Source organism: Anser cygnoides, chromosome 8 (assembly GCF_040182565.1).
Source record: "Anser cygnoides isolate HZ-2024a breed goose chromosome 8, Taihu_goose_T2T_genome, whole genome shotgun sequence".
NCBI lineage: Eukaryota > Metazoa > Chordata > Aves > Anseriformes > Anatidae > Anser > Anser cygnoides.
In genome coordinates, this window is record NC_089880.1 from 30,527,882 (window position 1) to 30,552,241 (window position 24,360).

A 24,360-nucleotide genomic window follows, 5' to 3' on the forward strand; every position below is an offset into this window, starting at 1 on the left:
TTCATGCTATAGCCACTCAGCCCCACCCTGAGCCTTCTGCTGTGGCTTTCCAGCAGCCTCTCCTGTGAATTCATTGCCTCAGCTTCTCTGCAAAACCTGCAAGAGCACGGCTGGCAGGAAGATTACCCAAACCCCCAGCTCATCAGTGGTGAAGGACAAAACAGTACTGGTGTCCTTTCATGCCAAAGCGACAGTGGTATGTCACTGGAACAAAGTGCTCCCCCCTGAGTAACAGAGAGGGACACATCCTGCCTGGGTGCTGTGCACAGTGCCATGCCTTACCTCAGCAACCACACACAGGTCTGATGCTAATGTCTGGTCCTTTGTATTTGACATGGGTGCTTTATTTCCAGAAGTATAAAATGTGTTATGACGTTCAGTGGGGTGTCTGCCTAGAAATTACTGGTCATCTGAAAGCTATACAAATGGTGATAACGTCCTGTTACCTGGTGTCTTGCCACAGTGCTCCGTTCTGAGAGGGGTGAAGCCCCTGCTCTGTTTCAGATCTGTCCTTTCCAATGTCTCTCCTGTCCAGAGAAAGGCCTTGCCGTTTATTCAGTCTACAATCAGAAATGATGGCACAGTTTTAACATACAGTAATCTCCAAGTTTCTTCTGTATCTTGTTTTGTTTTTTTTCTCAGTGAAATTCACAGAAGTTTAAAGACTAAAACCGTGCTTTTGTTCCACTTGGCATTTCTTCTCTGTGGTTCACTCTATGCTGCGTGGGATAATGCAGGTATCAGCAGCGCAGAAGGATGCTGCTTCTGATGGCAAGCTAGAATTTTTGTCCTGTGCTGGCAGAGCAGCGTAAGCCAGGTTCCCAGACTCCATAATTGAACCCTGTCCTTTGGGTTACCAGCCAAACAACGGGAGGAGGAAATCAGAGCAAGGAAAGGAAGCTTAGACATGTCTGTGGGCTAGCTGCTCTGGCGGGGAAGGGAAGTTCAGAGCGAGGAGCCAGCAGCCAACCTCCCAGCCCAATAGGATCCACACCAAAGATAATAATATATCCTTTGGCTTTATTACCTCTGAGTAGATTGCTTCCTCGCAGGAGATTTAGATTTATGCAGAGATAGCTTCTTGGCCTATGTGCCTTGACAGGTTTATGGGAGTGAGAGGATGAATATTCTGTCGATGTGTCTTGCATTTGCTTAATTCTGAGGTGTGCACGTGAGAAAAAGTGGGGACTGTAATGCAGGAGCAGGTGTGGAGACCTCTCTGCGTTGGTGCACGTATAGAGGAAGAGGGCAGTGCTCAAGGCACACAGGGTAGGAGAGGTTTATAGCAGAAGATGTTGCCTGGGACAGCGCAGGGAAATGAGGTCTGCATGAGAGGGTGGCTGGAGAAATGTCACACGTGAAAGAGAACGCAGCATAGAAACGAGACGGAAAAGGAGAAAACAATTTCACACTGTACAGCAGGGAAAAATATATAGGGAAAGAAAAAAAGGAACAAATGCCAGGAAAACAAAGATTTGACTTCCTAGAAAGGAAATATGAAATGGAATATGTGAACTGCTCTTAGAGAGCACTCCAGGCAGAGGGTTATTTACCGCCAGCCGTGACTAGTCACTCTACATCTGTCTCCATTTTTTTCTCTTGAACAAATTCCCTTTTTGGATACTTTCTTCCTGCTTTGCTTCCCTGTGATTGCCCCTGTAAGTGGTCTTTGGAGGGCAGGCTGTATACTCAGAACATATGTGCAAACTGGCAGGAGAACAGAAGAGGACAAAACCACTCTGTGTGCTATTTAGATTAGGCAGTGGATGCTTCCCCTGTGCCTACTCTCGGGGTCTCCGCTGCGTGCAGAATACAAGCTGCACCTATTGTCCAGCCACAGCCCTTCCTCTGAGCTCTTACGCGGTAGGGCCCCGGGCTCAGGGCACCCTGACATCTGCCTCACGTGGAGACTTTACGGGGCATAAGTCCTCTGTGCTTCACCCACCAGCAACACGACCTTTCCATTCTTGGCATTTCAGACCCATGGTAGTGAGCAGAGGACTCAGCCTTGTGTTTTTTACATCTAGATACTTCTTGCAAGCGAGGAAATAGCACTCTGCTTGTACGTCAGACGTGACAGCCAAAGCAAAAACCAACATTAATTCCATGTTCTTGTACTGTACTCCTTGAGTCTCACATCCATTTACCTGCACTCGAAAGCTCCTGGGGAGCTCTCAGGCCTAAAAAGGCTGGAGTCTGCCAGAAAAGATGAATTTCCTCTCACAACAGGAAGGCTTAGGAAGTAAAACAAAGCAGACATGTAGTAAATTACTTCTGCTTTTCAAATACCTTTTGCGGTATCCTCCTTACCATTACTTTATCTCAGCACTTTCAGTACATAACTCTTGTTAACTGAAGAAGGGCAAAGAGGATAAAGATGATGTTAGTAAGAAAATAAGGCAACATCATACTGGCTTTGAACTCTGATATAAAGCTGGCCTCTGTTCAGTTCTGTGGCAGGTCTGCTGGTAAAGGGGGTAAGCCATAATTACAGGTATAAGCTTTTTAATTCCATAATAAGATTGAGTTAATATATATCGGTATCCTACTTATGCATTTTTTAATGCATTCTCTGATTCAGTCCAGGAGTAATATTCACGTTGTGCTCTGTCAGTCCTTGTGTAGGGTAGCATATGGATGGTATTTGCCAATTTCACTCCCATTGTATTTCTACAGTGTGGCATGGAAAAAATGTTTAAAATGTAAATTCAGAGTATCCTCTTAGTTTCTTTACTTAGATCTTCCTGGTACTTGTATTTCCTCAAGTTAGTTTGGTCTCTGGAGGACAGTAATCCCAAGAGAGGAACGTGTTTGTACTCCTTGAGATTTCTGAGGGGACAATTAGCTCTGCTTCAGTTGTGGTCTTGACCAGCTTACAGCACAGCACCCATCTCCAGGATGGGCTGAGCTCTGCGGTCCTTCCACAGAAGGATGGACGTGGCTTTTCGCGCTGTGGGAACCCACCTTCTCCCAGCCCAGCTGCAGCCTGCTGCTCTGCCCTGAGCTCTTGCATGTCTTCGCCTTGAAAACCCCAGGAACCAAATGAGTCCTTCAGTGCAAAAAACCTTAAGGAGTTAATAATCACACTTGCACTGCGTGCCTGAAAGACATATTTACAGTTCCAGGGTCTCATGGAGTTGATAATATTATATGAACCTACAGTAAGCTGGAGAGTTCCCTGTTAGACTGCTGGACACGTCTTTGATAGTAAAGATGCTATTAAAGTCAGCCTCATGATTGCTTACTACACCACTCAGGCTAGCACTGTTCATTCTCATGCCACTATCTATGGGACTGTCTGAAAATAATTTCTGAGCAATTTCTATGCAGCTGTGGAGCTGAGATCCTATTCTGGAGCCTTCTCCTTGCAGTGGCAGTGACCTCTAACTTACTAGTACCATGTCTCTCCCCAGTGCTGGTTAGGAAAGGGCCATATGCAGGCAACTGGTCCAAGCTGTTTTAATAACTGTCTTAGTAAATCTGGAACGGGCTGTTTTTTTAGAAGATTCTCAACATGCAAGAAAACTTCTCCATATTCACTAACCTTTTCTTTATGCCTTGCAAGTCAGAAAGACTCATTCAGGCATAGATCAGATGAGTTTAATTTCAGAGCCTGTTCAGAATTGTATCTTGGAAACGCCAGAGAAGCGGTATAGGGGAGATCCTAGAGTGTGTTCTTTATCTGTTCTTCATGCCCTGAACACTGTTGCTGTCTGGCACTACCTAGAAAAGAAAATCTGTGCAGTATGTCCCAGCATCAGTGATGCGGAGTATATCCGATCTGTCCTCAGGCAAAAGGTCTGTGGGCTCATCAAATTCAACATCACACACTAAGTCAGAGCGCAGAGAAGTTTGCACTGACTGTGCTACATTACTAACAATGATTCAAAGTATTGACTGTAGAAAATATGAAAAACATGAGAACCATGTTTCATACAAAATAAAAAAAAAAAACATTTTTTTCTGGGAAAACATTCAATTTCAGACCTGGAGTAATCAATATCAAATAAAACGCCAGCATTACTTTTCTGTGACTTGCTGTAGTGGGCAGCTTTCACTGACTGGAGTAAGTGACATCGTAAGTAGGCACAGGAATTTCATGATCTTTGTTAACTTCCTTAAGCTGAATTGGTTGGATACTCATATACCCACTTACGAAAGACAAAAACAAGGAAACGTCTCAATTTCTTAGAACTACAGGAGGTCTGCATCCAGGATCCCTGCCAATTATATTTACTCAGTATTTCCCAGATGTGACATTGTGTTGCCCTCCAATTCTCAGTGTGTAAAGAAAAAAACAGACAGCCCACTCACATAGCCATGAAGATTGTACCTGCCTTGTGTGGCAGCTTCATTACATACCTTGACACTTCTATCAGCAGGCACCAGTGCCTTTTTTTCCTCCATTGAACTTAATATCTGCAGACAGCAGGAACATTGTGCAAGCAGACAAACCTCCAGCCACGGCATAGTTTGGCTTTTCTAACGGGAGGTCAGAAGCGGATCCAGTTTCTCTGATGGCCAGAACATGTTGGTTTGCAGCACAGAGAACTTCAGCGGGCTGATTTGTGCCGTTCAGCTGAAGACATACCATGAGCAGCACAGCAGACAGAACCTCTTGCCTCCCAGGTCCATGCTAACGTCCACTGCTTATTTTCTCTAAAGAACTCTTTCTGAGCTGTGTTAGACCATGCACTGTGCCTAGGATTCCATGCACCTCATTTCCCCATCCCTGTTCAGACACATACGTCTCATCTCCAAGGCATTATACACAGCTCCCCACATTTCTCCCACTCATACAGAGTCTTCCAACAACCTCGTTCTGCCACAGGTGAGAAGCAGAGCATGTCTGCCCTGTGCTGCCTTCCTTGCTTCCATCAGTGGTACATGGAGTTAAACGTGCCCTGTGTGCGTGCTGCTGGTTTCAGGTGAACAGGCAGATGCCCAAAGTGAAACGCAGAATCAGAGCATACTTAAGGAACTTCAGCTCCAGTAAAATATGGAACTGTCCTTAAATGGTTCTTACTTCCATAGAATCCACGTGTTCCCTTATTCCTGCTCTCTGAATTGCAGTATCCCATCAAAACACAAGCTGCCCAGTGGTTTTTAAGAACGTAAGAGTTTTCTTTTCTTCTTAGAGAAATAACACTTATCAACTTTTACTGAAATACCGTATCAGCTCCTTGTCACTGGCAGTCTACAGTTCCTGCCGCTAAAAGTTTAATGCATTTACAGGAGCACTTAGGCATCAAGACTTTGATATCACAATCTGTTAGTCACAGGTGCTACATGATAGGTTTGTGTTAGCACATTATAGATCTTTTATCAGATACAGCACAAAATGTGTGTGTTTCTCTGCCAGGCACTCAGAATCAGCCTGCCGCATAGTTGATGAGTTACTCACCAATATAAGTTGTTGTTTATTTTAAACAGAACTTTTCCAGAGCTGCACCTTAATGGATAACTTAAACGCTAATTGGTAGGCCAGCAAAGATCAAGAACGTAACGTGAGCCAGGAAAAATGCAGGAGGTCAGCTGTGGTGCTTTGAGCATTGTCACTTCTTCCCAATAATATTCACCAAGTCAAATGATTAACACTACTCATTTGCTATAATAGGCATCGTCATTTTGACAGCAAATTACTACTGGATCAATAGCTCAGCTTTTCTTTGGCAATTCACATAGTGGCGTGAGACCTGTGACAACATGCCATGCTGCTGGCGTTACTGTTTCAACAACAAGAAAGGAAGGGAGAGATGGGAAAAGAAGTACTGATTGAAAAGTCCATTCAGATTGAAAAGTTCTAGATGTTTTCACACCTCTCAAAGGCTCTCCCCCCCCCCCCCCCCCCCCCCCCCCAGAAACCAGGCAATACAACATATTGGGCCCCGAGATTCACCCTAAACTGTACTTTTCATTTTTATTAAAATCAGTGGTCCCATGCAAGTGTTGGAGCACATACCTCAGCTGTGCTGTAATCCCCTGAGAAAGACACCCCTTCGTTACGGTCCCAGAGAAGTCAGTCACTCAGTGTCACAGCCCTGCTCTTTGCACCTAATTCCAGACGTCAGGAAATCCATCATTTGAGAAGGGGCACAGACCTGTAGGAGTTCTGAGTTAGAAACTGCAGAAAGTGCTTCACTTCAGATATCAAATTAAAGCTGTGTTTTCAGCTGCCCTAGTGCTGCCATCATGCACACATACCATTTTCACTGACTTTAATGACCAACCTAAAAGCAGATCTTCTGCGTGCCGTGACCGCCATAAGACCACCTGAGCTGATCTTCGGCTCCACGCACAGGTGGCCTCATCTGAGTCATTTTTCAGATTGATAAGAAAGATTTAGTGCATAGAAAATTGTTCCCTGACAAAGGCTGGAGAAATGCTTCCTGGAGATAAAGGGATTGCTGGGACGGGAGCGCTGCATCAATAGTCCATGTACCTAATGTTCTTCAGATGTCCTTGCGGGCTGAGCTGTATTCCGCCACCTATCCTCTTTAACATATACAAATGAAGCAAAGAGTGAGATGATTTATGCTTCACCGTTGTCACCAAGTGAAACCTGTAAGCTTCTTCATTACTGGGACAAAAGCAGGCACTTTCTACACGCTTTCAGCAGTAATCTCTGAAAGCTCAGGTACAAAGCTGCTGAAGGACAGAAGCACCCTCTGTCTGAACATGGCTGCGCATTGCTTGCTGTCAAACATGAATCTCTGAGAGCTCCAGACGGGTCTGCTCTGATGCAGTTATCCTTGAAGATCATCTGATAGTACAGCATGGGACTGTTTAATTGCAAAATGGGATTAAGCACATTGAGAGTATTGTACCTGTCTTCCAAAAGTTGAACTAGTTTCTTTTTTTTTTTTATTTGCTTCTGGGACCAATTCAGGATGTTGACTTGGATCTATAAACTCTTCTATAGATTAGATCTTGGTTAGGAAATGGACTGCATTCCTTTCATGTGCTGTCTTAGCAGTTGAGATCAGCAGACTTGCTTTTTCTAATGTGTTTGGGAAGCAGGAGCAATATTTTATCTCCTAGTATGCTGGTACAGAAATGTTCAGGTTTATTAATTCTTCAGGACACAGGAAAAGTCTTCATCACCTGTGTAGGCAGTCATGGGAAAGGACCCACTGCAAAGACTGCACTGAACTCTGGTTTTGGAGGCAGCTGGAAAATATTAGTAGTCTTCAGAGCCAATATACAGTACGTATTGAGAGCCAGTAAATGATGCATATTATTGCAAATTCCTGTGCACTTCTGCATTTTATAAAACAGATAACTAAAATACTCACCTAGCCAGATCAGTCCCCAAGGGATGTGCATTTCTAAGCAGAGGACAAACTAAAAACACAGAACAGGACACAAATTAGCCAAACAGAATGGCTAAGTGGTTGAAACAAATGGTTTTAGGATCACTGAGCAAGGACCATGACCTCCTTTTGCATCAGTCAAGGCAACTGTGAAACTTTGTGAAAGAAGCTCACCACAAAACAGATGCTGGGCTATCTTAGGTAAATAAATTACCAAAAAATAATAACAAAAAACTCCCCTACACATTTTACAAAGCACAGCTGTGTAAATACTGCATGAAACGGGGGAGAGGAGGAGAGATGTAACATACACCCTTTTTTATGCAGAAGTTCTGCTCTCGGCACTGTTTATTAACATTCCCAGTACAACCATCACTACGCTGCATAACACAGTGCAGCTACTGTACACATTTTGATCTTTGTTTTAAAGGAGAAAACAGGCTTCGTTTTAAAGCAAACATTCTCACCCGAGTTGAAATGTGCAAGGAGAGGTGTTAGGGGACGGAGAGATGATGGTGCAGGAACGGGAAGGGGAAGCAGACTGTGTTACATTTCTCTCTCTTTTTTTTTTTTTTTTTGTTTCCTTTCCCACACTGTGTTTGTTGCGCTGACTCTAGATGTTCCTCATCCACTGCTTCTGCACAAAACCAGGAGCATTCCTGAGCTCTTAAGTTCACTGAGCTGGATACCTACTGCAATTTTCCTGCTTCTCAGCTGCTAAGTGCAGCACATGCCAGCCTCCAAATGCTCACATCAAAAACTGTGGATCTGCCCACAGAGAGGAAGAAAACGGTTCTTCCCAACTGGGCTGAAGGCTCACCTCATCCAATATGCTACCTCTGACAAGGTACCAACTTCTTCAGAGTTAGTTGCTGCCCCAACACTTCGACCACAGCAGTCAGTGAGCATAGGAAAGCAGAGAAATCTGTCTAGCGGCCTTTTAGCTCAGGTAATGATTTGGCTCAGTGGCCGCAGAGCCGTCCTATACCCCCAGGAACATGTATGTGCTATTACGGCAGCTGTGTTATTTCCCTGGAGTGGGTAGTCTGTAACCTTGACCCATAACCCCACAGCTTATGGCATGAATGCAGTGCTACCCCTCAGCTCGTCCCCATACAGCCAAGCCCCACTGGAGTGACAGTAATGAGGACATTGCAGCCCAAGTAAGGGATACGGTTTAAATAATCCTATTTTTCTTATGTTTTCCGGCTCCACGAAGACTTAAAGTACATCAGTGTCTTCCTCTAGCACGTACACTGGCTGTAGCTTCATTCTGAGTTCATTGGTGTCTTGCTTGGAGGCGAGCAGGTAATCCACAGCATCTTCCACCTCGGCTTGCCCACACTGCTCTTGCACGGCTGGCAGCCCTGGTGAGCTCATTCCTTCTGCTCTTCTCTTACATCACTGGTTGCAGCTATTATTAGTGCGATATACACCAAAAAGCATAACATAAGATATCCTGTAGCTAAAATTAGCTGGAAAATTATAGGCTGTGTTTTGCTGTTTTGTGCACAGTCTTCATTTCCCTCGCTGGGATTTGCCTGAAGATCTTTGATCCCCCAAAAGACAGCAAAATGAAATGGTCCCTCCAGTCCTCGTGTCCAAGAGCAGTGCTCTCAAAAAGAGTGGGGCCATTTTATCAGCAAAAGTCTTAGGTTCCACCTAAGTAGGAAGGAAATAGCTTTTATTTTAAAAGTAAGGATTTATAGTCAATGAGATTGGAAAAAAATATAAACGTATGGATTATCTTTCTTTGTACTTAGTGTAACATCCCATTTTATTACAGCAGCCCACGTTTGTCTCCAGGAGTTTTATCTGTGATGTAGTACGCTAATGCACTACTGTGCTCTGAACAGGAGAAAGCACTTTGGACGTAGTCCAGATTTAACCGTCTTAGGGCTCGCCGTTACTCTTTGCTGAAATAGCGACAAATGAAAGTAAGAAGGCATCATCTTCACTCTTCCTCTGAACTTCTCCAATGCTCAATGTGAGGGGTATGTTTGAAGCAAAGGGTGGTGGTCATTGCCACTTCCTTCACAACTCATCTGTCTCTCCCTGCTCTTTCAGTCCTTACAACCTATGTCCCTTTGCCATTTCTTGAGTGAAAACCACTTGGCCACACCTAGTCTGAACGTGCTGTGCAAGAAACTGCTTCGGACTCTCGAAAGTTCAACGTCTGACATCAAAATGAGTCCCGAAAGCAGTCCTGTAATCCAGGCAGAATTGCCAGTTTGGGCCAGTTGGAGCTTTTAAAAAGTAAAAGATCCCCAAAACAGCTGTATTTCTTATGCAAATCCTTAGCCAAATGGGAACTTGTAGGTATTAAATAAATTGTTTGCCTTCTGTTAAAAAATGATCATCTAGAAACCCAGTAATTTTGGGGGGCCAGGTTGTAAGAGGGCAAAGCAGTCTTGCAAAGAGCATTTCTCCCATGTTGTGAGAACTGTAGTGCTGTTGTGATTTTACAGTACTCTTTCTCTACTGTTACAGAATTTTTGTCTTTAATGTTGTTGTGGAAAACCCTGAACAAAAACTGGCACTTAATTCAGAGTAAACAGTGGCAGTGACTGAATAGAAACCTGATGTCAAATATACAACTACCGCGGGAAAGTGAGAATCCATTGCTTTCTCATCTCTGCCAGTTGTTGCCTTCTTAAGTGTGTTATTCATAAAATTAGCAATTTAAAAATGCATAGAAACATTATTTTTTATATTCATAGCGTCACTCTAAAAAAAAAAAAAAAGGTTAAAAATCGATTTGCTGGCCTCTTGGGGAAATGCTGTAATGTTTTTGGCTGTCTCCTACTTTCTGCTGCCAGCTAAAAGTACCATCTGGCTTGTTTAGGGCCCTTTTCCATATCAGGTGCTTCCAAAATTCTCCCCAACCAGAGGATTGTTTCATTGGGTTGCTTTGCCTGCTGAGGCATGTGTCCTGGGCTGGGAATCCTACTGCTTCTGTTCTCTGCCATCTTGCTGACGGTGGTGTGTGTATGTTTGGGCACAGATCTTGCTGCCTCTCTCCCGAGGACATTTGCATCATTGTCAGCTGCACATATTAAATTGATATGCAGAGCTCAGAAACACGTATCCCGTCTTTTGTCCCTTTGTTTGTGCAATTGTTGTGGTTTTAATTCTTCTTTGACACCTGGAATATCACAAAGCTGCTGATAATCTGTTGGCTACTAAGGGAAATGACATTGATAGAAGCATAATGTGTGTCAGACTTATATCTAGATAATTGCAGGCACACCCCAAACCCTCGCAGCTCAGGGAACTAAATCCTAAATCCATTATTAATTTGGAGAGTCATATGTGGCAGTTGGCTGCGGTGTCATCCTCTCGCTGCAAGAGTCACTTGTACGGGATTTGAAAGCCGGCGCTGGTTAATCCTGCCTCGCCGTACCGAGTCCTGCCGAATGGGAGCCACTTGGGGTACACGCTTGCTGCCATTTTGTGGCACCGTGAGGAGCTGTAACAAAATGGTGTTGACGTCCTTACTCCTCGTGGAATGAAGCTTCCCACGTGCCTTCCTCTGCACACACATAAAACCCCAAGGTGGGAACCTGGGGACTGCGCATGGCACCGTTCGACTGTGGCACCTCCTCCTCGGGGTTCTTTGTTTTCCCAAATTCACCCTTTTACTTATAAATAGAAATCTACCCATCGGAAGATTTACGAGTAGATTTGAAGTATTGTAGTTGCTAAGTATAGACTTTTGATGTGATCTTATGGAAAGATGGAGCACGTTTTGAAATAGATACTGCCGTAAGCTGTCTTGTCCTATTTCTAAAATGATCTGTGCCATACACTGCTGACTTTTCCTGTCCATCCATTAAAAAGTGAATTATGAAGAGTGCTGAGACAAACAGATAGTAGTTTAACCTTGTTAGTAAATATCAGGTAGCTGATATATACTGCTAGGATGTTACATCACAGCCTTTCTTTTCAATATAGGTTTATGAAATTATCTTGTTACTATATAAACTGCCTTTGCTGTGTACATTCTTCCAGAGGTTTATTGTTCTATGTATGTTGGCACAGTAGCATGACTACGAAGAGTCAGTTCATGATGTGGTGAATTTTAAATACTTGGGAGATGGCCATATCTGTTCTTCAGCAAAGGAATGAAACCTTTTTTTTTTTTTGGTCTAAGGTTCTAAAAGTTTCAAAAGACGTGCTAAAATGAAAAGGAAGTAGTAACTAAAGACTGGATGGAAAGTAGTACATCAGAGCACCTATTTAGTTTGTTTCCTTGTTTCCCTCCGAATCCTAATGTGTTAAGTACAAGTTAGCATTTTAAATTAAATAAACCCGTTCTGTGAACTAGTAAGATGCTTGAAGTATATCACACATTATTCATTTATTTTTGTGTGAGTGCAATAAAAATTTTACAAGCTGTAATCTTGTTCTTTTAATAGAGAGAAAACTATGCAGAATATGTTGCTTAGAGTATTAGATAAGCTACAGTGTGTTAATCAAATATTTTCGTGATATGAGGGCAGTTGAGAAAACAGTACAATTTTTGCTAATGGCACTGGTAAGTAAACGGATCTATCATTACATTGTCATGAAAAGTGACATTGAGCAGAAACACCCTGCCAATCCCTAGAAGATAAGTATTTAATGTAATTAGACAGACACTGTCTCCTTTGTTGAACGTAGCATTAATCACCCAGAGAAGTCCAACTTTATATGAAATGGCTTTTTCTGATATGTCTTTGTATTAGAAAGCTTCTTGCATGGTTTTGTCATGATGATATATTTGAAGAAATGACTGCTATACGGTTTTCCTCATGACCTATCTTGTTGTTCTGTGTTCCATAATATATATATACATATTTTTTTTGTTTAGCAATGTTGCAGTGAGTAGCCATGACTTGTTTCTAAGTCCAGAAAAGTACACACATTTGGAGCTGAACCTCCTTGAAATAGCTACTGCATTCAACTTCTGCAATATAAAAGAAACACAAATAGCTTCCATTATGTTCTTTAATTCTTCATGTGTGGTGTTAGCATAGGTTCGTTGTCATGGCATAAGCAAAATGTTTCTTGCTCCAAATGCTAGTTCATAATATCACACACAAAAAGTACTTCTTTCTATGAAAATCTCATTGTTAAAATGATGAAAAATGTTGCCCCCTTCCAGAATTCATTGGCACTACATTTTTTTTTCTCCTCCGTTGCTTGTAATTTGTGCTGTGAAATGCTGTCTGGTTATGAACTGGTATCCACTTGAATCAGCGCACAGCTGCATCTTCCCACCTTCTCAGTGGTGCAGAGGGCTTTGAAGGGGAAGAAAAGGGTTTAGTCAAAGATGACAGCAGACTTCGCCAAGTAACAGGTGGAGGTCAAGCCGGTTTATTTGTTGGGCTGAACAGAGTGCAGAGATGAAAAATCTTCGTCATAATAAGGTTTAGGAAGAAAATGCTGACTAGTCTAAGCTTTGATTCCAGCTGACAGATCCTTTTCTAGTGTTCATTACTTGATTTCACAGTTCAGGCAATTTTAAGAGGCTTAAAATTATATTTCTGCTCTCCTCTATAAAACTTTTCGATCACTTTCTAATTTTTGCTTTAAGTAAAGTTATAGGGACTCCCTAATATATCACTCATGCCTTTACAATCTTATAAAGTCAATATGCCATCAAAAAATGAAAGGATGAACCTTTTTTAAGGGCCTTACTTTTACCGATTATTTTTAAAATGAAGTAAAAAATTGACACGTAGGTGCCAATTTGATTAGAATATTAATTCCAGCTTCAGAAAACTCCCCTGAAAAGTGGGTAGTAAAATAAGCACGATGTTCAAGAAGTCACTTTTCCTGCCCAGGCATATGGGATTTTTATAAGCAACTGGTGACAACGTGAATGAGGCTGTGCCATGCCAGAGCGTTAAGTTTCAGTCCCCAATTGCCATCATGAAAGGGAGTCACAGCAAGACCCCCGGCAATCAGAGCAGAACGTCCTGACATTGTGTGGCAGTGCTGGGACTGCGATGACCTGGCGGCATCACTGCATGTCAATGCAGCACCACAAAGGGATTTTAGAGGGCTGAACTGCAAGTGTGTGAGTCTCTCCTAGTTTAGTCTCCTGCCCTTTCCCTCTGCTAACTGCTGGGAGGAGAAGGTAGGCGTTTCTCCTCTCCCACCCTTTTTTCTTCCACCACAACCTGCTTCCTACCTGCTGAAGTTAGCAGAATAGGAGTATCTTTAGCCATTTGCTAAAATCTTCCCCCCTCAGACTTTCTATTACTTCTGCATTCATTCTTTGCAGGAAGAGGAAACTCACTGGTCAAACCCTTGGACACCAGAATAGTTGCATGCAGTTTCCCAGGGAGCCAGATAGCTCTAAAGCTTCCCAGTGAGTGACAGTTTCTCTCTTCTATTCTTCTGAAACATGTGTTTTACACATATACTGGAAAATGTTAATATCAATTTACAGCCAGATTCTTGCTTTTTAAAAAAAAATCTCCCAAAGTATATACACTTAGAGCACCTCAGTACACATGTCACTTTTTTGTGTAGGAGAAAGTGTTGGATGCTCTTATACACATAACATCATTGGGCTTGAAAGCTGTGAGCTCATTCAGAGTTAGTGGCAAGTACACTGGACTTGCCAGCACCAAACTGTGAAACCTTTTCTATGTGACTAGTAGAAATCTCATGGGGGTTGAAATCCAAAAAGGGGAGGAGGGGGGGTGTAAATTTGTGCATTTGGATTCGAGTACCTTCAATACTATGATTTCAACTTCGTCTTAGAAGTCCTTGAATCACAAATCATTGGAGGCTGGGAGAGCATTTTGGAGAATTACCACTGTGTATGCTTTCCCTGGTCTTTTACTCTTTTCTAGGCATCCATTACTTACCACTGTCAGAGAGAGGATACTGGGCTAGGTGGATCCCTGTAATCTGATTTGGCATGGCTATTTTTCTGTGTTCCTAAGCTCATGAGATCAAGTTATGTAGGATTATTTCATAATGCCAGAGCAGCAGTTTCTGAGGTTCGACAAAGCTATCTAGCAAAGTGTCTAATAAAAGAAAAATCCTGTCCCATACTGTAGCTTTCTTGGTCCAGTGAAGCAGCATCCGCATGCATACAAATCTTGTAAAGTTACTTTTGATAGCTCCCTCTGTCCCTTCACTTTTTGTAAGCTAAAGTGCCATTTTCCTTTTTACAGCTTAATTGAACCTAAATGCACCCATTTTCTGCAATGTGCTATTTTGGTAATTTTACTATTTCCTCGTAAGTTTTCCGTTAAGCAAACTGAAAGCTTCCCCTTTATCACTTCACTGGGCCAAGATTTCACACAGTATCCTGCTTGCTACAAAATATGATAGTGTTCTCTCTCACCTTGTTTCTTTTTTCTTCTTTTACTTTCTTTTATAAAATTAGGATATCTAAGAAACCCCGAACACCGCGGAGCACTTCATGGTGGGTGTGCTTATTCAAACAATGCCAATGCTCTTGTTCTCGGTGCATAGACATTTTGTGGTGGTTGGGGGGATGTACCAGCTGTCCCTCTTGTGTGGGTTCTCCAGTGTCTAGTAGGAGGGCTCATGCTAAGCATTTTGCCAGAGTGACAGCCCTGGAGGGAGCACTTACATGTTACCTCTGCCCTTTCCATGCCTGTTTCCATGAAACGTAGGGACTTCTTCCCTGCGAGCCCTCTGCCTCCCTGTCTGATGTGTTTAAAATTGCACAGGAGATGAGAGAGGTGTTGGGCAGACCACACAGGCAGACAGAGCTCCTCTGGAAATGAAGCCAAAGCCAAACTGCTGCGCTCTTGCCTGCTCTGCAATGGGAACATTTTATTTTTTCCAGGAGGATTCTTTGTTCCTCCAGAAAACTAAAGCTATTGGGAATGCCGAAAAATGAGGCTGATTTCGCCTGTCTGATATCACCTGTCTGAGAACTGATCTGTTGGAAAGCCATTAAAGTTCTCGCTGACTGGGAGCTGCCAAGACTTGCTCAGGAGTTGCTGGTGGCAGGTCCACAGTGCCATTGCAGCAGCCGCTCACCAGCGTACAACTAGCAATGGACACTTTCCAGGAAAAGAGCACAGCAGCTGTAGATCAGCTACAAATGATTTTTTGTGTTACGGAGAAATGAGATGACTGTTCAGTCCTGTGACTGTCAAACCGAGGCAGTCATATCATAAAAATACCAAGAACCACTGGATAGCAATACATAACAGTTCCATGAGTACACTCTTGACCTGTCAAATTATAAATCCATTTCAGTTTGGTACGATGCACATGAATTCAGCTTGCAACTCTTTCTTTCTTTGGAATAATGTATAAACTCTTCACCTCAAATTGTGTAGAAATCAGGTGACTTTACAGTACATGTTAGATTACCTGAGTTATTTTCACTCCTGTCTACAGTCATTTTATTAATTAAAACATATGTTCAATGGCTGTGTATACCGATTAAGTCTTCAAAACCAATATTAGCACCAAACTTAGTCTTGTCATCATAAAAGTAATTTAAAAACATTACCATGCAGTAACTGAGGTCACAAGTCTAAAAAATTTGCATATTTACCCATCTCCATCTCATGCCTTTGGCATTTAACAGCCATCATTGTTATATATAGCTTGGATAGCCAGTGGTTTTTGATGGCATGCAAATAATGAGCAAATGATTTTTGAGAAAAAAATAAATAAATAAATAAATAAAACAGAAAATTTGACTCCATCCTCTTCAGTTACTAAAATTCCCTTTAGTATCACTTGCAATTTAGCATCCATATGCATCTCAGGAAGATATAGTTGAAACATAAATCTATTCTGGGTCTTTTACTTGCAAAAATATCATACCTCAGCTATAATCATATGCAAAGACTTTTTAGAGGGCTTTGTAAATGCCATCCAAATTTATGATGGCATTTTTTGCCTAACAGCTATAGATGTTCCATCCCCAAAGCACCCACATAAAGGTATATTCTCCTATGGATGGCTGCAGCTTGTTCCTGCTGCTATATCTAATCTGCCAAGTATGCCGAAAAACTCTCAGATAACATTTGAAATGAAACAAATGTAATAATGAATTTTAAATGACTGGATGTTTAAAGACGTCATTAGAAAAAAATATTCTTATTAAAATATATATTTATACAATGCAAAATGACACTGAAACTAACATTAGATCAGAGAGAAAATTGAACTGTCATCTTGCTGTTTATTACACCTCTCATTAAAGTTTTCAAATATAAAATTCTAATTATATTTTAAGGAAACTGCCAATATGTTGGTTACCACTTTATTAGTTATTGAAAGAATCACTTGGACAGCAAAGCAGGGATGAAGGCTAATCTACAAGGCTAAAACAATCCAGAAGATGCTGTAAACATAGATATTAGCAGACAAGATAATACGCTGTATGGAAACATCACACCAAAATATTTAAGGTAGATTTTAATGGGGTAGAGTTTTAAAATAATAATGAAGATTGTGTCATGCAGTTTTAAGAACCTGTAGAGAAGATTTTCCTCCGGTAAAACTGATACTTCTCTTTTGTAAATGGAGCAGTACTCATTTACAAAGCAGAAATTTCAACCGTCTCTATCCTAAGTGGCATCAGAATCCTGATTCTAACTCGAATGATCATTTTTGGCTAAAAATTGCTGAGGAGTCCAAAAGCATTTAAAACCTAAAGCCATTGAATCCATTTAATGCACCTTTGGCACCTCTCTCTCTTAGTCCTTTTTGAACATTCTGGTCCTCATTTTAATCAATCTCTTTTTATTAAGTTCTTTGGCTCATTTACTTGTACGTGCATTTGCTTTATTTTATTTGGAACATTTCTTTTGTAGTGTCTTGAAAAAGAGTTGTGACATTTCTTTTGGATAGCTTCTTAAGTATCTGGCAGTCACCTATGATACGATGTTGATGGGTACGGATAGATGAGCTCTGTTTTCCTGATGATCCGTCAGATGTCGAGTTCTGAGGAAACTGGTTGTGTGTGTTGGTGATGCATATGCAGTAGTTTGATAAGTGGATAGATGGGGAGCTTTCATTTTACTTCTGTAAAATCACTGTTCATTAAGCTGGATTTTGTTTTGTGAAGTGAGGTGCTCACTGGCAGGTAGTTAATCAGTGATCATGGTAACTCAGAACGTGACCAGAGGAGCGAGCACACATCCAAAACGCAGAAACTAAAGAGCACTTCACTAGGATGAGTGAATTTCCATCTGCATTGTATTTTGCGCATACTGGAGCAACTAGTACAGTAAGCTGACGGATGGCAGCTAGTGTGATCATATCTCAGCAGAAGATAAATAAAGTTTGCTCAGCAGTAAGTAGAGCAGACTTACTATGACTGACAGTAGCATAGCCATCAAAACTTCAAGAAACTTGAAATTAAGGCTTCCCCAGAAAAAAAAAGCAGCTGATCAGCATTTCTGTTGATATTGATTTCAGTGATATTGCTGGAATAATTTTCACATAAGGATGAAAAATCCTTGGAAAAAGTCATCCCACATACCAGTTTTTTATTCAACAGCCAACTTGTTTTTATGCATCATCTATTTGTTTTGCATGTTGTTGAGTTCATGGTCCACCTGGTAATATCTGAGCTTCCGTGATTCCTTTTTAGAGTGTCCCTTGGGAATGAAGATCTAAACCATATTTCATTCATAGCTTTTGTTATTTACAAAAACTTCATCAAGAGCCTAGTGACAGAGAGCGACTGGGAATTTTGGGGTGATTATCCAAAAGTCATCTTTGGAGATGAATATAAGCTGGTCTACCAGTGTGACTGACTTGATATGGAGTTACTGTGTAAGATGTGTGTAGTCAGAATAATGTTAGTAATTAACAAGTGAAATTGGATGAACATATAGATATGGATATAGCTGTAAATTTGGAGAAGAGGGGAATTGTTCTCCTCTTATAGTGCTGTGACTGCATTCGCTTCATCAAAGTTAATCATAATTTTCGATAGCTGTGTGGAAGTAGGTTAATAGATATTTATTTGCTCTGGGCAGGATTGGTGCATTCAATTCTCACACATCATTTTCTGGTCCATTTAAATATATATCAGCCTCATACATGAAAATTTGAAGATCTTTAGCTGTACTCAAGGAAGACTCTTATGTGGTGCGTTTCTAGTACTAGCAGACATAAGGAGGTAGAGGAATTAAAAACATCACAATGCTCCAGTGCCCCTTAGAAGATGAGGAACATGAAGTATTCCTGTGCATTCACTGGTTAAACTTGGGCTGGAGGTTTGCGAAGTGCAGAGTTTTGGAAAGTCTTACTGCGGGACTTCAACATCCGTGAAATGGCTCCAGTAACCAGAGTCTCTCAAGGACAAGGATCCCATTTACGCTTGCATTATGCATTGAGCAAAAGGGTGTGATGCATGATGTGGAATGAACAAAATAACGTGTGTGTTTAGGGAAATGCCAAATTAATGAAAATTCAGAAAGCTCTAATGTTGAAAAAAGCACTCAAATTCCTTGATAGAAATATAATGCTGCTAACAGTTTCAAGATTATTGTTGTCTGAATTTTCTGCTTATTGTGTACTGCAATTAAAATTCTTTTCAACTGAAAAACCAATGTCAAATTAATATTTCCTTTTGGAAAAAAATACGAAAGTATACATCTTGTTCCATTTAGCACCATCAGGATCTTTGATCTGGTTCCCTCTGTCCAGTGAAAAAAAAAACCTGATTCATGTTAATGGGAGCAGGCGAAGACCATATATGTTTGGCATATATATACTTATACAGACTCATGAATACAAGTACAGTAAATTAAACTAACACACCCACTCAGACTTCCATCTGTGTTTTATGCCACAAGTCCCTTTATTTTCTTTTTTATTTAGCAATTAACTTTTCCACTTATTCTGTATTTAAAAGCTGCCATAAGATGAAAATAGACTAAGTCTGATTTTCTTCTGTTGCTGTCTAAATAACATTCAGAGGAGAATGAGACCTGGATTATGAAATCTGTGTTTCCTAAAAACGCCAGGTATGACTGTGATTTGGACCACAGTGGGACGTGCAGAATAGTAAGGAACACTTTAAAACCCCACCTGGGCTACCCAGCCGTTGTGTTCTGGCTGTTCTTGTTTATTCCTTGCTCGGAGCAGATGGATAGAAAGAGGCAGGGAATGGGGAGGATCCTTGGCTCCATTCCCTATTCACCGGCCAGCACAGCTGAGACAGGCTGGGGGGACAGAGTAATTTGTTGCTGCCCTGCACCACGGAGGAAGCAGAGGAGGGCTGGGACTCCGAGGTGTCCTTAAAGGTTGGCACTGCCACACGAAGTGCTGAAATCTGGTGCTCAGTGCAGCGGTCCCCGATATTCATTCCCTCGTGGGAGCAATGCTGAGGAAAGCCGTGCAAGGCAGCAGCATCCTCCCTGGGCTCTGCCCGTGGTAGCTTCAGCTTTAACTTTTTAATTTCCTGCATCCCTGAGCAACACAGGAGGGGAAGCTGAGGACTGGGGACCACTAAATGTGTTAAAACTCATTAGGTATGAAACAGAAGACCTTTAAAACTAGCCAAGGGCCTCAAACATGGGTGCCAAAAATTAAACACCTAATTCTATACTTAGTCATTTAGTTCCTGCCTCACAGTTGTGCATATACAACATGCTATCTCATAGGTCGCCTGATTTTCGCAGGCACCGGGCACCTACAATGCTAACTGAAGTGTTGAGATTGCTTACCTAAGAGTGAGAGCTGTAGAGTCGGATGTAAATTTTTCTGGGTGATTAAACCCGAGTTCCCTTGCTTTCACTCTCGGCTCCTGAAAGGAACTTCGATAGAATGACCAGCATTGTAACATATGGCTTAGCGAGGGGGAAAAAAGAAAAATGAGTATTAGAAATGGATGGACTAAAGAATACGCAGGATATATCAGGCACATTAACCAAACATATGGTGCTAAATGAGATATTTTTTTTTTAAATTGCAAAAAAATTGACATTCCTGGCAGTCTCAAGGATAATGTGACATGGCTGTGATAAATTTAGAAGAATGGGACATATTTTGGCTTGTTCTTGGAAACCTTTCTCTTGCATGCTGACTGTATTTCTTCTTTTATTAACCCATTCAAAGAATGTTTGAATTTTGCTGCTAGAGCACCATGCTAGCGCAACATAAAATGTGAATGATGCTAATTGCTTTGCACTGCCTAACTTTCTGTCATACCCTCCCCTCTTAAAGGACAAAACATGCTTTGGAAATGAGCTGGCAAGCTCATCTCATTCTTTCTCTTGGTCAATATTAAGTGATGTAATTAAGCTCCTGTTTGCATATTCTTCTGAACTAGGAGGCAGCCATTTTTTTCTTGAGATCTGATGGATATGATCACTCACGATAAAATGTGTCATTACAAACCTCAAACAAAATAAAAACATGGTAGAGTTGGACCGTTCCAAACCAACACATTTCAGAATATACGGAAATAAAAAAATTAGCAGTAGTAATAACGATGGCAATCAGAACAATAACAAACAAATATAATAAAAGTGGCAACCAATTATCAGTGCTTCAATTTGGCTTTCCACTCAATTCTACACATAGCGTTACGTCAAAATCTCTACTTTAACATGCCAACAGCTGTCTCAACTTTGTAAAATCCATCCCCGTACGAGCGTGGCACTGCTCAGCACTGCCCCAGTTCAAGGTCATGCACCAGTTTTGTTGCAGAGCCTCAAGTTTCAGTGCTTAGACACAACCACACGAACTCGCTGCAGCTTTAAACCACATCCCACTGGTCCCTCTGCCCCTTCCCCAAGCCCTACATCCTTGAGCTCCATTCGGGTCCTGCCGTGCCCTGCTGGCACCCTGCTGGCAGGCTCTGCAGTCCTCCCCGTCAGCCTCATGCCGCCACGCAGGAGCGCTGCACGACGTCGCCGCTCGAGCAGCTAGCAGCAGGCGTCTTTTACTGGGGTAATCCCTCGGCACAAACGGTGGCTTGTTCTGTCCGTGATATTTCGCACTCAGAGGGATGGAGCCTGCTACATTAAAACCTGCCCTGGAGGCATCCCTAGCCTTCCACAGCCCAACTCATCAGAGATGTATCCATGGCCTTGCTGCCAGCAACGTAGCTCCTCCACCACCAGCAACACAAATGGTGGCACTGGCCCTTGATTTCGTGCCTAGGGCTGGGGGTCACACTCATTTGGTGTTTCCCTCCCCAGTTCCTCTATCATAAGGACATCTGGTGCAACAGCACCTTTACTTCTGAGTATCCTTGTTCTGGTATGGCCACGGGAACAAAGAGCAGTAATAAAATTACATCCCAGCAAGCTGTTGAGCAGAAACACAGCAGGCTGTATTGGAGTATTTCATTGAAATACCTTAGTTCAACCTCAACCCTCATGCTTTTGTCTGTACCCCAAAATCTTTCAGAGCAATACAGAAAACAAACAAACAAACATTTTTCTTACGCAATATTCTGTCAGTTCCAAACTATTATTTTTAAAAGATTATGTATGTAGCTTTTCTGGCTGTTAGGAAACAACCATCACAACAGCAAACCCGTGTAGCCAACAATTTCAAGACAGAAAGCTGTAACTACAGCACTGTACCTCTAACCATTCTCTTACTTTATTTAGCTTTCTGAAATATAAACTGCAAAACCTCACTGAAACCATTAAGACCCCAGCAGTATAGTGTATAAAGTACAAGAAGGCTCCTGCTTATTGCAATCAAGATCCCAGGGACTATAAAACTAGTGTTATTAAATATAAAGTTAATAATATTGTCTAGAGATAATATTGTCCAGACCCTTCTCTTCCATTTTTAACAATTAAATTCTATAAAATACAGAGTTGGAAATAAGATTGAATGACTTTGCTGGTGGAAGTTTAACTTCCACATTATCTTAGTTTTTGCTTTCTCACCTGAAACCTCAGCAATTCTGCAACTTTGTTTTGCTATATCCCTACAGATATGCAAAATGTGTGATGTACTGTATATATCGGAAATTATATATTTTCCGAGTATGTGCAGATAGTCAGAACATCCATATGCCGCTACATCTATAAAAATATAGTTAATAATACAGACACACATACATCATCATCTATATGCTGCAGTATCCTTTTATCTAAGCATAAATCATACATAATAAAAACTCTGATTTTAAGAGCCTATGTATTCATTCCTTTAATTTCTTTGATACCACATAGAAGCTCAAAGGACCACGGGCTTGATAGGATATCAACAAGAGTTATTCTCATAGAATATAACAAAATGGCATATCGGCATTACACCATTTCTGCCTGTCCATGGGAGAGGTTTCACCCAATGGCAACTTAACTCTGATTTTCATTGGAAGCCTTTGATATAGTTCAAGGGCATAATAACAACTCTGAAATAATTCCACTGTGGCTTCTAATATAAAGACAAAAATACCATTCACCCTTTAAAAATTTTTGAAAGCAAAAGGGAACCACATAAATGTATTACTTTCAAATACCTTTGAAGTCAAGAGAGTAAGGAAGGGCAGAGTTTGGACTCTGCAAACTTCATTCTCTAGTTGTGCCTTGAGTCTTGCAGCACATTTAAAAGATCCATTTTCAACAATCTACTGAACCAGTAAGTGAAAGACAGAATTCATAAAAAGCCTGTAAAAATCCAAATGCTCCAGCTATTACACATTTCTAAAAATAAAGCAGAGTAGGTTTCAGTAGCAATAATAAGCTGCATCTTATCCATATTTCAGATTTAAAAGAAAAATATGGCTGCCTTCTAGTACTCATTGCTCACAGCAAACCATGGCCACTTCTGCCTCAAAAAAGACCATAAATATAAGTGAGCTTTCAGCTTGCTGTTGTATTCAATTTCATTTGTCCTTTAAGTTTATCTAGCTGCTTCTGCACCCACTTTCACAATGCATAGGCTGTCGTTCCATGACCTAGCATTATTAAATTGCACTTATCAATCATTCTTGCCAGGAATGCCATCGCCAACTACATTAAAGAAGTCAGAGAAGTCTGGTTTCAGCAGTCCCTCGCCTTCGCAGACCTCCTCCCTTGGAACGGCTTTCACACAGCACCATCGACCTGTCATTACAGGACCCAGAGGTGAGGCTTAACCCAAGAGCCCCCAGGCAGCTTAAACGTTAGCTCCAGCACCCACTGCCCCAGCGCTTTTCCACGGAAAGTCATCACCACGTGTGACACATCCCGTGAGAGGCCGTGCTTCAAAAGCTCGATAACCTGGAGGTTTTAGTTGTCAAGACCTGTGTTTGGTTTTGCGAGGCTGGGCTGTTTGGTAAAACTCCTGATGACAATTCAGCAGTTGCTAAGGTGGAAATGCTGGTTTCGGGGGGCTTGGGGTTTTATTTGAAGAGGGTTGGGAAAGGGACAGAATATATTACATAGAGTGTCTTCTGCTTGTATCAATGCATAACATAGATTCAGTCTAACTGCTTGAGACAGGGACTCATCGTTCACTTCTGAACCATGCCTGTCTTTCAACACTGATGCTTTGTTTCTGCGAGTCATTTAGTGCTTGTGTTGTTGGTATTGGTGTGCTGAAGAACCACCTTGTTATTGGACTCCTTTGAAGTTGGTTCCTGCAATGCTTTGGCTGGTTTTCTTCACAGTACTCTTCCAACTGGCTTTCCAAGTAACAGAGGTGTTCTTTGGGTCTAGATGTGCTTATAAATTTTTGTTAGAAAAAATGCACTTGCATTAACCTAGAAAACTAAATGCAGTACTCAGTTCTCATTTGAAAAGGAACACACTTGGGCATAGTAACATACAACAATGAATGAATCATCTTACAAACCTCTTTGGAAAACATAAAGATAAGGATGAATCTTTGTGACATGTTTCTGCTATGAAATTTTGTTTTATTTAAAGAAGATTATTAAGAAATTTGTCAAATGGTGAAGGATAAAAAGACATTAGCAATTCACGCTAGAAATTATTTTGAAATGTCTGCTTGGCATAAGTGTGGTTTTACTGAGAGCAACATAAACCACGAGTAGCCTCTTCACACAGTGCCAGGTGATGTGGTGTGCATAGTGGGATTGCACTAAGTTGAAGTGAGGTCAGAACTGGACTTCATGGTTATT

The 24,360-nt window shown here is 41.5% G+C and overlaps 1 protein-coding gene across 18 annotated transcripts in view; it reads left to right on the top strand.

Moving 5' to 3' along the window:
* Positions 1-24,360, top strand: part of NFIA (nuclear factor I A) — a 351,994-nt gene that overhangs the window by 275,230 nt on the left and 52,404 nt on the right. For 6 of the 18 annotated variants that reach the window (XM_048062022.2, XM_048062024.2, XM_048062023.2 and 3 more), the window contains 3 exons: positions 13,585-13,671; positions 14,704-14,742; positions 23,234-23,362. The exons of 4 other annotated variants lie outside the window; for them this stretch is intronic. In XM_048062022.2, the coding sequence (XP_047917979.1) occupies positions 13,585-13,671; positions 14,704-14,742; positions 23,234-23,362 (255 nt within the window). The remainder of the gene's footprint in view (positions 1-13,584; positions 13,672-14,703; positions 14,743-23,233; positions 23,363-24,360) is intronic. 8 more of the 18 variants (XM_048062027.2, XM_048062033.2, XM_067001545.1 and 5 more) reach the window with 4 other exon arrangements.